At 39.4% G+C, this 15,200-nt stretch overlaps 1 protein-coding gene across 7 annotated transcripts in view; it reads left to right on the top strand.

Annotated features, from left to right (window-relative positions):
- NFIB (nuclear factor I B) overlaps nt 1–13,265 on the top strand; it is a 213,367-nt gene extending 200,102 nt beyond the window's left edge. For all 7 annotated transcript variants that reach the window (XM_035140574.2, XM_035140575.2, XM_035140573.2 and 4 more), the window contains one exon: nt 5,025–13,265. In XM_035140574.2, coding sequence (XP_034996465.2) covers nt 5,025–5,154 — 130 coding nt within the window. In that variant the 3' untranslated portion in view covers nt 5,155–13,265. The remainder of the gene's footprint in view (nt 1–5,024) is intronic.
- Nucleotides 13,266–15,200: the final 1,935 nt, after the last annotated feature.

The raw sequence follows: 15,200 nt of genomic DNA, 5'->3' as shown, positions 1-15,200 counted from the left end.
CAGTGTCCAAGTTCCTTAGTTTGTGCTGGCATTTGCTGTGCTTGGGAACAGGGATCCAATGGCAGCTGACTGGCAGGAGGAGGAAGGGCTAAGCACCATGTTAATCAGGGATAGTAAGATCCCGCAACAACAGCAGCCAGGGACCAATGAGCTCAGCTTCTGGTCTCTAGAATGTATAGAAGAATCTGCGCTAGATCTGAAGTGGGGTCTAAAGGACATTTGTCATTCATGCATGATTAATCTACCCTGTTTCTCATATTTTAAGACATACCCATAAAATAAGCCATAGCAGGATTTTTAAGCATTCAAGGAATATAAGCCATACCCCGAAAATAAGACATAGTGATAGGCGCAGCAGCAATGCTGGCCGCGGCAGGAGGAGGAGGAAAAAAATAAGACATCCCTTGAAAATAAGCCATAGTGTGTTTTTTTGAGGAAAAAATAAATATAAGACATGTCTTATAATATGAGAAACACGGTACATACTGCCACACGGCTATAAGTGCAAATCGGGCTGCCAGAAACATAAGGCACTTCCCAAAGAGGCTGAAGGATACAAATCAACCATTCAGTTTTTCAAAACAGAGGGAGTTTTGGGAGGGAGGGTAGAGAAAGTGATGAGGCTGTGTTGCAGGTTTTTGCTAGGTTACTAGCTCTGTGCATAAGCAGAAAGCTTTGCAAAACAAGAGTCAAAATGGTGCATACCTAAACAATATGTTCACTTTAAATTCTATTCTCTTCCCTTATGCAATGAAAATATATGAATAGCAGTAGAAGTTGAGGTTGCCGTCAGATAACTTGAAATAATTCTGGGGTATCCTTTTTATGAAAGGCACAATTTTCAAATCAGACCCTTTGTGTGTGTGCCTTAGATAATGTTCAAATGCCCTAAGCAGAGCAGAGCTTGGATGAAGAATTATACATATATTCTCCATGTTCCTTCTGCTGTTCTCCCATTTCTTCAGAAGTGACCTTTTGTTAGTGGAAGGAGAGGACATTGAGAACCATTATGCCAATAGGTTATTATCAATACTTCCTTTAGTACTTTTCAGTGAACAGAGTTCTGTACAGTTGCCTCTTTTGTCATGAATTTTAATAGGTGTATTTTATAAACAGTGCTCAGAAATTTATGCCTACATGTATGGCATTAGGGAACCACTTTCCTGAACATTTTATTAATTGGACAGTAACTCTGGACAAAATAGCACAGATTTTGTGTTTGCTGAACTGTCCCACTGGTGATCTCGGTGATATAACCAGGAAGCATTCAGAAGAGACATAATTCTAGAACTGTCTACATGTTACATTTGTCATGAGATTCCATTCAAAAAGCTCCCCAATAACAAATGGTATGTGCCCTATGTAATAATGCTTTGGAAATGCTTGCATCGGTTACTTTAAGACAGTCTTACAAACCATGGCTTAAGAGAATTACAAATGAGCCTACTACTCACTCCCTTCCTCATTTAGTGCTTTACTTTTTGTGTGGGCCAAACCTTAGTTTGCTGTTGCGCTCGAATGCAACAAACTGTGGTCTGATGAGAACACAGATTACCCACAAAACATAGATTTCTGCAAGTTTGGCTGGTGGTTTGTGGACCCTGATTTGTAAGTGAGCTTGCTTGTAAGTGAGCCTGTCTCAGTAGTTCAGGCACAACATCAAATGATGGTTTGGTCAAACTGGGACATTTTTCTTTGTGGACTCTGTGCAGTCCGACCTGGGCATCTGTGCAGAGCAACACTAAGGACTACTTGAAGAACTATGCTTGTAAGCAACCAAGCTGTCTATATGCCGTGTATATATCCACAATTCCATCAGTGGCCGCTATAAATATCCACACAGCACTATCAAACCGATAGTTACGTAAATTCAGCTAATCAATATACCCACAACGTAACTGGCTGTGTTTAACTATATAAATTCTTTATGCATCATATAAACATAACTCCTTTCACATTATCTAATTGAGTAGAAGCAATTAAGGACCAACATTTAGAACAGGAAATACAAATAGATCAGTTCTTATATATACGTAATGTCCAAATAGTAGCTTTTGCATTCCACGTATGTCTTAGCAAATACAAGTGTCAAGCGTATCAACTTTAAGGAGCAGTACTTGCAGAAGATGAACTTTTCTTTGTAATGTTCCACATCTGCCTTTGCAAAGTATGGTTGTTGTATGCAGGTATCAGACAAAGGATATGAAAAATCTTAACATGTGCCTTTGCAAAATATAGTTGTTGTATGCCGGTGTTCTAAATGTTGGTCCTCAATTGCTTCTACTCAGTTAGATAATGTGAAAAGGAGTTATGTTTATATGATGTATAAAGAATTTATATAGTTAAACACAGCCAGCCAGTTACGTTGCGGGTATATTTGCTATAAATATCCATCAGGCCCAGGGAGGAAAGATTACAGATTGCGATGACTACTGTCTGCATTGTAAGGTGTTCTACACAGGAAGGTAGGAACCACTCACTAGAGGGAAGCTGCTTTTGGTGGAATCTCCATGACCGCACTCATAATCCATGGACTATTGCCTCAAAAATAATGGATGAATTTTATGAAGTATCCATAGCTGCCAAGTTATCCCTTTTTTTAAGGGATTTTCCCTTATGCTGAATAGGCTTCCTCGCGAGAAAAGGGAAAACTTGGCAGCTATGGAAGTATCAGTGTGTCATAATTAACTAAAATATATAAAAAAATTGTCCAGTAGCACCTTAGAGACCAGCTAAGTTTGTTCTTGATATAAGCTTTTGTGTGCATGCACACTTCTTCAGATACAGTGGTACCTCAGTTTACAAACACAATTGGTTCCGGAAGTCTGTACTTAACCTGAAGCGTACTTAACCTGCAGCGAACTTTCCCATTGAAAGTAATGGAAAGTGGATTAATCTGTTCCAGACGGGTCCGCGGAGTACTCAACCTGAAGCATACTTAACCCGAGGTATGAGTGTAATTGGTTCCAGAAGTCCGTACTTAACCTGAAGCGAACTTTCCCATTGAAAGTAATGGAAAGTGGATTAATCTGTTCCAGACGGTCCGCAGAGTACTCAACCTGAAGCGTACTTAACCCAAGGTATGAGTGTAATTGGTTCCGGAAGTCCGTACTTAACCTGAAGCGTACTTAACCTGAAGCGAACTTTCCCATTGAAAGTAATGGAAAGTGGATTAATCCGTTCCAGATAGGTCCGCGGAGTACTTAAACTGAAAATATTCAAACCGAGGCGTACTTAGAATCATAGAATCATAGAGTTGGAAGAGACCACAAGGGCCATCCAGTCCAACCCCCTGCCAAGCAGGAAACACCATCAAAGCATTCTTGACATATGGCTGTCAAGACTCTGCTTAAAGACCTCCAAAGAAGGAGACTCCACCACACTCCTTGGTAGCAAATTCCACTGCCGAACAGACTTCCGGAACTTAAACCGAGGTATGACTGTAATTAAGTTCTACTCAAGAGTAGACCTATGGAAATTAATGGGCCCATGTTAGTCATGTCTCTTTATTTCAGTGGGTCTAACTTGTGGCAATTCTATGCTTTGTCTTTAATGTGCCTTAGGGCTCTAACCTAGAACTATTCTTTTAATCAAACAATTTAAGCATCTCGGCTACTACTGCTTTGACATTTTTAAGCACCATTTCCTTAAGGCTAATCTCCCTAGCCTAGTACCATTTCTAAAAGTGCTAACTTGTTCCTAAGAAAGGCCAATGCTGTGCAGCACACTTCTGGTCAGAGGGTTATAAAATTCTTGTGGTATCTGCACAGTGTTAACGTAGGAGAGTTATCCTTCCCTTGGGATTCATAAACAATATTGACAAATATATTACATGGTGCATTTCTAAGAGTCATAAGTTGGGAAGTTTGAGAGGCTTAGATAAACATCTAAATTAAATTTATTAGTCATGCTGCAACAACAATCCTGTTTGTCACCACGATAATTTATTTGATTGAATATTCCTCTCCCCCCCCCCCAAGAAAACAACAAACATAAAATGATCTGGCTGTTTTGCACTCAAGCACTAGATGTGAAAGTTGTTGGAAATACTAGTTTGTTTTTATCCACAAAAATATTGTTGAACATTAGAAAGTTATGAGCCTTAAGAAAACAAAAACCCAGATAAGTTCACAACTTTACTCCTAAAAAGCAACTAAGGGAGGTGGATTCAGACAGCCAGTTTTTTCTACTCACCCGGATTTCTGTCAAGGCATGATCCTCTTTCCTATGGGTGCTTTTCAAATATGTTTTATTCAGAGTAGGCTTATTCCAGTTAATGGTGAGCATGGCTAAGTTAGGTACATTAATTTCAGTGGATCTACTCTGAGTAAACCTTAGACCACCCAATAAGTAAATAATTAAATATTGGCAGTGACTTATCTGCCTGTTAACCGGCATAATATATTCTCCACAGCGAGAATAACAATGTGATCCTGTACATGTCTATGCAGAAATAGGGCCTGTTTTGTTCGGTGGGACTTACAACCGGGTAGCTTTGTTCATTGGATTGCAAGACTGCTAAGGTGCTAGTTTTAGGATCGGTCAATTAGCGTAAATAGCACCTGTAGCAAATTGTATCTGCATGCAGTGGAACTTCGGTTTATGAACACCTCGGTTTATGAATTTTCAGTTTACAAACGCCGTGGACCCATCTGGAATGGATTAATTCACTTTCCATTACTTTCAATGGGAAAGTTCGCTTCAGTTTATGAACGCTTCAGTTTAAGTACTCCGCAGACCGTCTGGAACAGATGAATCCACTTTCCATTACTTTCAATGGGAAAGTTCGCTTCAGTTTATGAACGCTTCAGTTTATGAACAGACTTCAGGAATCAATTGTGTTCATAAACCGAGGTCCCACTGTATTTAAAGTTCATCGGTGAAATGTGATCACTGTTAAGAAGAATTGTTAGAATATGGAGCTGGGTGGTGTTCCAATCTTAATTCTTCTTTTCTTTTTAGGTTATTGCTGCTACCATATTCTAAACTATTATTCTGCTCTCTCTTTTCTTTTCCCTCAACAGTCCTGGTACCTGGGCTAGCTTGGTCCCTTTTCAGGTATCAAACAGGACACCAATCCTGCCGACAAACGTCCAAAATTATGGTTTGAACCTAATTGGAGAACCTTTCCTTCAAGCAGAAACAAGCAACTGAGGGAGATTGAAACTGAACAAAATACTATAAAAGAAAGGAAGACGGGACAAAAAAAAAAAAGAAGAAGAAGAAGGAAGAAGAAGAAGAACCTGAAGAACGAAGAAACATAGACCAGCAATTGCAGCACTTACAATCACTAATTCCCTTAAGGTTGAACTGTAACGGTGTTTTTAAAAAAAGGGTCGACGATATTTCACTGATGAGTAGAAAGATGTTCCTCCTAAGTAGCCTTTGTTCTATGAAATCCACTGGGAAATAGATGTTCTGTCTCTGACAATATATTTTAACTGACTTTCTAGATGCCTTAATATTTGCATGATAAGCTAGTTTATTGGTTTAGTATTCTTGTTGTTTACGCATGGGATCACTATTCCTGGTTAGCTCTCAAAACAAAGGCTAGGAGACATCCACCAGAGCTGCAGGAGAATTGGGGCCAGTGAGCCAGCTTTTCTCAGCACTCTAATTTCTAAAAGTTTTTTTTCTCTCTAAGGAAAAAAAACCAAACAATTTAGCCTTTAATGATCAATCCAAATTTGTTTAACTTTGGCCCTTATAACCCAGCCTTTTCCTACTGCGTTACCTAGTTTGAAACGGTTCAGGAAGTCATTGAAACAAACAGGCATTTTATAGAATTGATGCCTCACTTTAGGTTTAAATAATGTGTTATCTTCTCATATGACCGTAAAAACAAAAAAGAGAAAGACACGAAAAATAACTTTACCCCCCCCCACTAAGGAAAACACTTAGAGGCAAGTGCAATTTTTTTAAAAAGTATATCTAAAGGGGATCATTGTTATAAGTCCTTTAGCCCTTGGACTCTAAATTGAGGGGATTAAAAAGAAGAAGAAGAAGAATTTCAAAGGTATTTTGAACAAATCTATTTTCCCCTCAGTTTTGAAGGGGGGCATTAAAAGGCATTAATTAAATCAAGACAAATCATGTACTTGAGAAAAAAAGAAATTGATTGAAACACAGCACTTATGTTGATTTTAGCTTCTGCCTCCTTTGAGGCATTTTATTTATTTAAAGTTACTGGTTGCATCAAGAAGAACCCCTAGAGAATGGGAAAGGTTCTATAAAACCTTCATCACAGAGACGGGAGAGAGGTAAATCCACATCATAGGGACAAAGCTTACAGTTTACAAACTGGGAATGCCAGGTTGTCAGGTTGGGTGGGTGGGGGGTGAAATATATTTTTTAAAAATGCACTCTTTTAGAAAGTCTGATAACAGGGTGCTGAAATCTTTGCATGGTGCTCTCAGAAATTAGCCTTGTTTGACACACTTCTCATATTGACAGGAACGTGCATGGGCAGATACATTTTGCCTCTGTGTCTCTATAAAAAAAAAATTAATGAAAACTACTTTATCCAGTAATCCTAATTTGCACGAAGTTATAATGTCCACATAACGTGCCTTGCCTTGAAATCTTAAAAAAAAAAAGTGACATCACTACACTTGTTTTGCTGCATTTCTTATCATTTAAAAATCTTTACCATTTTTATGACAAAATATTTTGTACTCCAAGATGGGAAAACGAAAAAAAGAAAAAAAGTGTGACATCATGGATTTTTTAAGCAGTTATAACTTTATCTCACATTTATAAAGCATATCATGGCTGTGTATAGTTGCCGCTTGAAAATTGTAATCGACCAGCAATATTTTCAGTATTTTGGTGTTTTTTCTATTAATCTTTCATGTTTTTCATCTTCCAATTAATATTGGGGGGAGGGGATTCAAATTTATACGAATTATGCAATACCAAGTTTTGCCTATGTAGGTAGTGCTTTTTAGCTGTATCGGTTATTCTAGGTAAGTACACAGATTTAAAAGACAAAAGATTAATGTATGCTTTTTCGTTTGTTCGTTTGTTCGTTTTTGTTTGTTTTAATTGACCAAAGTGGGTACTGCTATTTTTGCAGTGTAATGAGGTCCTTTTGTGTACTGAGAGATGGACAGGGGAATTTTTTGTTTTGTTTATACATACATAGATCTATCTATTCTGGGCGGGTGGGAAGAATTTGTGAACAGTGTAGCTGTGAAGCAGTGCGGCACTGCCAGGTGGGGGCTACAAAGCGACTCTTCTGCCTACTGTGATAAAAAAAATATCTCAAAAAGGTGTCTTCTTTTTAACTTTCCACCTGGGGTGCAAGCTGAAGTCATTTCTGGTTTTAAAACAACAGTGGTAAATAATGACAATGATAAGTACTAATAATGGATTCCGTTGGAGGCAGACTTGACTTGAACAACAAAACAACACTCGATTCCCCCCCCCCCAAGACCCACAGAGAGCAGCAGCCTATTAATTTTTTTTACAAAATAAAAATAATGAATAAAAGCATATTTTGAAGTAGGGATCAGATACACATTGACGTACCAATAAAACCTTTTTTCTTCTCCAAAGTCAGCTTATTACGCTATGTTTTGTATTGCACACAGATACCCAAGCATAAAATACAGATGCATACAGACTCCAACATTTCTCCCGTGAAAATAGGGACGTCAATAATAATAATAATAATAATAATAATAATAATAATAATAATAGTAATAATAATATAATTTTACGCCGCCCATCTGACTGGGTTGCCCCAGTCACTCTGGGCGGCTTCCAACATATATAAAAACATAATAAAACATTAATAAACTTCCCTATACAGGGTTGCCTTCAGGTGTCTCCTAAAAGTTGTATAGTTGCTTATCTCCTTGGCTCGGGAGTTGCATAACTGCATACCCTCCCAACATTTCTCCGATCTAAACAGGGACATCCTAAGGAAAAGTGGGACATTCTGGGATCAAAACAGAAACCAGGACAGCTTCTGTAAATCTGGGGCTGTCCTTCGAAAATAGGGACCCTTGGAAGGTCTAGCCACTGTAACATAGTGAAGTCCTTCTGTTTGAGAGCCTGGTTATACGTGGCATCTTCTCATATTGATAGCAGTTGCTTCTGGCAGTGGTATAACTGGTAGGTAGGAGCCACTGCTGTTAAATTTGTGATATGGCACCCTCTTTTTGCATTGTGTTCCTAGCACTGGCAGGCAAGGGGCGAGCCAGTGCTTCTGAAGAGGCAAAACTGACTTCTTCCCATGCAGCTTGTCTAAAGGGACTCTAAGATTGGGCCCTGTTTCCCTGTTTTCTACCTGGGGGGCAGTGTGGGGAGAGATGTTAGCCCTGTGCAGATTGTAGTATTCTGTGTGTAACAGCTGCTCACGATGGCACCAGCCAGCCTAGCCTAGTATCCTCATTGCACATTATGCATCAAGAGGGGGCTGAGTAGCGTGTGTCAAACTCTTCTCCCCTCCCCATAGAAAACTAGTATCTAGACAGGGCTAATGTGTGTGTTCTTCACAACAGACATGTATTTTGTCCTTGGGTACCTATTATACCTGAATACCGAACGTCATCTGAAAAGCTGTTCCAAGATGTATATACCCAAGACCCACGCTTTTCGGTCTGCCATTGGCTTCGTATGGGCAGGCAATTTTATCTACTATAGCAAAATTACCAAGAAATGTTATCCATTTCGAAAAAGTTTCCCAACCTGTCTTTTTTCCCTGGAACTGACAGATACGTGCCCACAGAGGATGGACTCTATGGCAGGGTGACATTTCCCTTCAGAATAGGAAGGAGAATAGTTTGGGAGAATATACTGTAACATTCTGCAACCGCAAAGTGCTCAGAGCCACAGTGAACACTTTTGGTGCTCCTTGTAGGATATGCCCATAGTTAGTCACTTTCCCACTTCTTCACAGCAGCTTCCTTACGCTGCATCGGAAACCAGTGTAAAAATTGCCTTGAATCTAAAAGAAGCCGACTAAAGATAGCTCAGAAGCCCCACTTTATGGTGTTACCTACCTGTATGTGGCTTTTTGGATAACGGGCTATGTTTCGACCAATTTGCACGATAGTCACCACCTATGGCGAATGTTGCACTTGCTTTTGTGTTCTCCCTTTCGGATTCTCTTTAAAATGGTGATGAACATGACCAGCTATTGAACGTGGGCTTTTTCCAGAGTTATCTCGACTTCCAATTTAGAGGCAGCATCAGTTAGAACATTTTTTAAAGAGAGTTCTATCAGCAAAACCAAATGACAGTGGCAAAGCTTAGGGGTTTTCTTTTTTATAAAAAACAACCACACAACAGCAACACAATTTTTAAAAATGTAAGCTTCATATTTTGATGAATCCAGAATTAATTGACTAAATATGTGGTTATCTGAAATAACTGAAAAGTACAAGGTTTCACTGAAATCTCTTAGGCTATGGCCCCATAAAATAGGTCATTATTGTTTTCCTGGCTTATCAGTTAACAATGAGCAGGTATGGACTATTCAGGACACTTCGTAAACCCAGAACAGTGAAGCTGACTGAAACATATACTTCAGACTTTAAAGTGCAATAATTTAATAGATTTTGATTCCCAAATGAACTCCTGAACAATTGTTGCATTAATGAAACAAATTTATAACAATAGGGAAGATGATCTTATTTATAGAAGGCTAACTTGCTCTGTGAAAACAATTTTGCCCCATTGAATTTTTTTGGTATCCAACCCCTAACAACACTTAATGTGCAAGTTTAGTAATCTCAGGGCTGTGATCTCTGTGGGTTTTTTTCTGCCTTCCTTTTTGACAATACAGCCGTACTTTGGTTTTCGAACAGCTTAGTTCTCGAATGTTTTGGCTCCCGAACACCGCAAACCCGGAAGCGACTGTTCCAGTTTGTGAACTATTTTTGGAAGCCAAATGTCCGACGGGGCTTCCGTGGCTTCCGATTGGCTGTTGGAGCTTTCTGCAGCCAATCGGAAGCCGTGCTTTGGTTTCCGAACGTTTTGGAAGTCGAATTCCAGAACTTCCGGAATGGATTACGATCGACTTCCAAGGTACGACTGTACCCATCAAAAACATACTATTCTTAAATTTTTCCTTAAAGCTGAGAATTCAGTTGTTCAACGAAATGTCGCGAACTCAAATCTAGTCTGAGCCTCCTTCCTTCATCAGGAACTATGACTAAATCAAGTCACCCTGTTCTATGTGCACTGTTCTGCCTTTTATTCAGTTGCTTTGGAGCCCCGGCCCGTTGGCAGTGCTACTGAAGTGTGTTTTCCCCTAGAGTGACGTGAACGTTCGAGGCTTGACTAAGGGGGTGGGGGAGGCAGCGAAGGAGACTGTACATAAAGACATGGCAAAATATTAAATATAGCAATATAGGTGTGTTCAGGTGGGCAGCTCCATTTAAAATATGTGAATGAACCTGTGAAGCTGCAGTTTGAGAAGAATGGAGAATCTTCTTAATGGACCCACCTACCTTGTAGACAGTAATTTGTACACTGTATAGTTTTGTTAAGATTTTCTCTCTTCTTTTTTTTTAAAGCACCCTCGTTTGTAAAGCTAATTTTTAGCAATTATAATGGAAATGTGTGCCATTTCCGCTTTTAAAGTAAACAAGAATATTCCTTGTTTGGAAGCTGGACTTGAGTTAAAACTCTCCAGCTTCTTAATTTATGTATTAAAACGGGGAGAAAATAAATCTGTCCATGTTAGGAGATATTTCGCTATGCTTGAAAAGCATAGGCTACTAATCCTTTTAAAAGAAATTGTAAATGGAGAAAAGTTATATTTTATGAAGGTTATTTTGTTGTATTTAGTATTGGAAAAGTTGGGTTTTGGAGCATTTCAGAATGTTGGAAGCACCACTGTCGTTTTATTTTTTTATTTTTTTTTATTAGTATATATGGCCTTTAGCAAAAGTTTTTGTGATTGTTACATGATGGTATTTAAAGAGTAGGTTCACAGAGCATTCAGGACAGACAGAAAACTAAGACAGTACTTAGGTCTCACATAGCTGTGTCCTCAGGGAGCAAAAGTTTGGATTTGCAACTAGGACATTCGTAAGGACTTAAATGGATGAGATTGCACAAGAACAGACTGAGCTTTGTCAGCAGAGTTTGTGTCCTGTCCCTAAAAAAACACACCAACCCTCTAAATTTTGTGTACTGTGTGAGATTGCAAAGGCTGCAGAGAGCTATCCCATATTTGATGTACAGTATTGACTTCTTTTTTTAAAAAAGAAAAATAAACGACTCTTACAACATTGCTGGCAGTTAATGCCTTTAAAAAGCATGACATTGAATATAGTTTACATGTTCCTTTCAAGGTCTTTTGTTAACATTTACCAGCTGCATGCTTCCTAGGCTCATTATTTTTTATTGGGTTTCTATAGAAAATGCTTAAAAATGGATAAATAAATGAAACAAAATAGAATGCAGGCTAATCACGTTGAACAGTGAAAGCTCATAATTGAATGTCCTCTATGCCGAAGGAGCTGAAACCTGCCTCCTTCTTATTTGCACTTTCTGATAGTCCCCCCTGTTTTATTTCCCCCCTATTTCCTCAAAATTGTGTGGGTGTGCTGGAGCACCGCAGTTGGAGGACAACATGGACCACTGGGTTTGCCCTTTGACCCTGCACAATGACCTTTGCATCAGCCAAACTTATTGCCATGACAACTCTTGTACTGTTTCCATGCCACAGCTCTAATGGTCACATTTGTTAATAGTAAAAAGGGGACAAAGTAGGAGATGGTCAATTTATACATTATTTTTGTTGTTGTTATTGTTGTCGTTGCATTTTTTTTCTCTTCTCCTCTTTCAATGGTTGTAAGTAGTTTTTTTATATATATAATAAAAAGGGTTCCGTAGTTATTACTCTTAGGAATATCTGTGTGTTGAAATTCAAATGTATGTTGAATTTGTGAAAGGAGCTTCAGTGCCACTAGCAAACCCCCAAGCCTTTGACACTTGTATTTGCATGAGTCAATTCCAGGACAACAGCAACAAAAACCCCGAAACAGAACAAGAACGTGGCCTCTGTAAATGGAAAACAAAATGTGAGCTAGTGACACTAAAGCTGGACTTTGTATTACTGTATTTTTGACAGAATGGTTTCGAAAACTGTGCTACAGGGACTGATGTGGCAAATGTGTATCTATATGCAGAAGGACTTTTTTTAAAAAGAGGGGAGGGAAAGAAGTATGGCTTATTATGCATTCTTCATACGAGGGCATTGAAGTTGCATGGACTAGTTAAAAGTTGATGCAAAACGAGAGAGAGAGAGAGAGAGAGCGACAAAAAAACCAGCAAAAATGTTTACCAAAAACAAAAAAAGAAAGAGAGAGAGAGGGAGGGAGGGAGGGGGAAAAGAAGAAAATAAATAAAAAAACAAAAATAAAAAAACAAATGACCAGTGCCTGTTCAGTTTCACAGTCTCTGTTGAGTTCAGTTGTAAATATGTTTCAGATAACATTTACTTCAAAAATGGAAATAAAAAAATTAAAAAAACCGAAAAAACATTGTAGAATGTGAGGGGTAACTTCATCCCAGGCTTAGGCTTCTCAAAAGCTACATTAGATTATGTCTTCATCAAGCTGTTAATTTGTGCTTATATCATATAGGACTTTAGTGAACTGGGAAGAAACGCCCCAAATCTCAATGATATTTCTCCGAGAACAACTTTTGTAGGGCTGTGTGTTTCTTTAGATACATTTAGTACAACTGTAGGTGACGAGTAGTCAGTTATTGCTTGCTAGCTACACACCAAGGTTGATCCATTTTAAAACTTTTGGCATTCCCGCCCCCCGCCCCCAATCTCAACCTCTCCTCCACCCATTGCCAGAGGCCCCATATACTGACAGCTGTACTTCTGGGTTTTTTTTTGTTTCGTGTTTTTTTTTTTAAAAGCATGCACAATCTTGGTGTAATGACATTTTACCCTAGGATGTATTTACACTCTACAAACTTAACTTTTAGAACTGGGGCCTCAGGCAACCAGGGCCCTCTTATGAGCCAAAAGGTTTGCAAGCCAGGGTTTGTCCGGGAGGAGAGTTCTGCCTGTTTTGGAGGACGGGAGTTTTCGTTGGGGTACTTTTTTCTGTAGGTTACAAAAACTCAGCTGCCGCAAGTTTTAAACTGGTGTAAATCAAGCTTGAGTTAATGTGATTTACTGTTATATCCAGCCTATACTGCTAGCAGCTGCTCATACTGCTGTCAATTACTGGAAGCAGATATATTTCCTATGCAAAAACTGTTTAAACAATAAAATGAGCTATGCTACAGCCCTTTGGCCACTGGTGTGTTTTCTTTACTCTCCCTCTAAGAGTAATAATTGGTTGGTAATGTTTTGGAAATCACCCTTAATCTCTGGTTCCTCGGAGCTCAGAGTGCAGAACCAGCCTTTACAAAGTCTCATTCTTTTCCTTAGTTGCATATGTGTAAAGGTAAAGGGACCCCTGACCGTTAGGTCCAGTCGTGGATGACTCTGGGGTTGCGGCGCTCATCTCACATTATTGGCTGAGGGAGTCGGCGTATGTGAGGGATTCCCCGTTTCCCACCCCTCACTGCTTTAACAACAGGCTCTCCCTGTGCTTTGATACAAACGGGAGTAAACCTCCAGTGTCCAAATTGGACTTGTCTCCAGGGTACCTCAGGGCTCTGCGTTCAAAACCTATTGCCACCAGTGGGGTCTCCCTCCCATGGGTCCCTACTGCTACAATTTGCCTCTCCCTTAGGCAACTATGTGGCTCCCTTGGCTTCGCTAACCAGCCCTTTGTATGACAGGAGAAAAAGCCAACAGTTTCCTCTTTCACAGGAAAGCTTTGTTCTCGCCTCTTAGTCACACCTCTGAAGGCACCGAGACACTGCCCGAGTCCACGGACGTTTAGGCACATTTAACTTTATTATTTAACTTGAAAACATGGATTTCTCTGGTTCTTAAAAGTGCATATCTTATTTTCATATAATACAGACTTGTTAATACATCTCCTGCATCTTGATAATAACAGTTATAACCTTTCTTCCCATCCACCCAAATCTAACCTCCTGCTCCCTCTCTAACCCTCCACTCCCCAACTGCCTTTCAATGGTTGTTCCCCCTCCATTTAGAACACTGTCTAGCTCCGCCTCCCAGGGAACACCTGCCTATCATGGGAGTGATAGGTTAACCCGTGATGAATCAGAATCCTCATCAGGCACTATTCAGCCACAGCGTACAGCTTCCGGGTCATGTGGCCAGCATGACTAAGCCGCTTCTGGTGAACCAGAGCAGTGTGCGGAAACGCCGTTTACCTTCCTGCCGGAGCAGTACCTACTTATCTACTTGCACTTTGACATGCTTTCAAACTGCTACACACACCCAATTAAGGCCCAATTTAAAATGCAGGATTAGACAAAAGACATTGGTGTGATGGCTAAAAAGAACCAAATATCTTTTTACAGGACTCTGGGTTTTGGGGTGAGTGTCTTTCATTTTTATTAGTAATCTTTCCGATTTTTTTTATTTTTGGTCCTCTACCACCAAAACCTCTGGTTTCAGGGCAAATTGCAAAGTTTGGGAACCTGAGCTGAGATCTGGCACTACTGTGAAGAGACACTATGCCTTGCATTAGGTTTAAAATATAACATTACCTTGAGAGAGAGAGAGATAAATCTACTTTCAATAATTAAATTTATAGTTGCCCCTGGCAAATGTATGTGTGGGTCCATAACTATTGGACTCCCTCATTTTATCCTAAGCGGTTACACATTATGCTGGCAGAATTATGCTGTTTTGTCAGTATCTGTTCACCACTTGAAGCATTTCCCAAAGGAAAATGAGGAGGAGGTTCTCAATGGTACATGTTTTAATAAAAGAGTAAAATGGGTATTATTTACTGGTTTGGGAAATACTGGGCATGATCCAGTCAGAGTAACGTACTTAACAGTGCAATCCTATACAAATCTACTTAGAAGTAAGTCCCGTTCAATTGTATAGCTTGCAGCCTAAGCCTCATTCATATATCTGGCTTGTTTTGAAGCTGTTCACCACAATTCTGGGTTCATAATACTGAGTTAACTGTGAGTGGACAAAGCTTATGTCTATCATTTGACCCTCAAGCTGTAATTGATTAGGCCTCGAAAACATTACCATAGCCAAAAAGTTTAGCAGGGTATTTATTCCACAAAACAACTTATTTCTGTTAAGGCTTTTCCATGTAATCTTAGTAGCTTAATTA

This window comes from Zootoca vivipara, chromosome 16 (assembly GCF_963506605.1).
Source record: "Zootoca vivipara chromosome 16, rZooViv1.1, whole genome shotgun sequence".
Classification (NCBI taxonomy): Eukaryota; Metazoa; Chordata; class Lepidosauria; order Squamata; family Lacertidae; genus Zootoca; species Zootoca vivipara.
The sequence above is the reverse complement of the archived record's forward strand: the minus strand, read 5'-3'. Positions and strand labels throughout refer to the sequence as shown.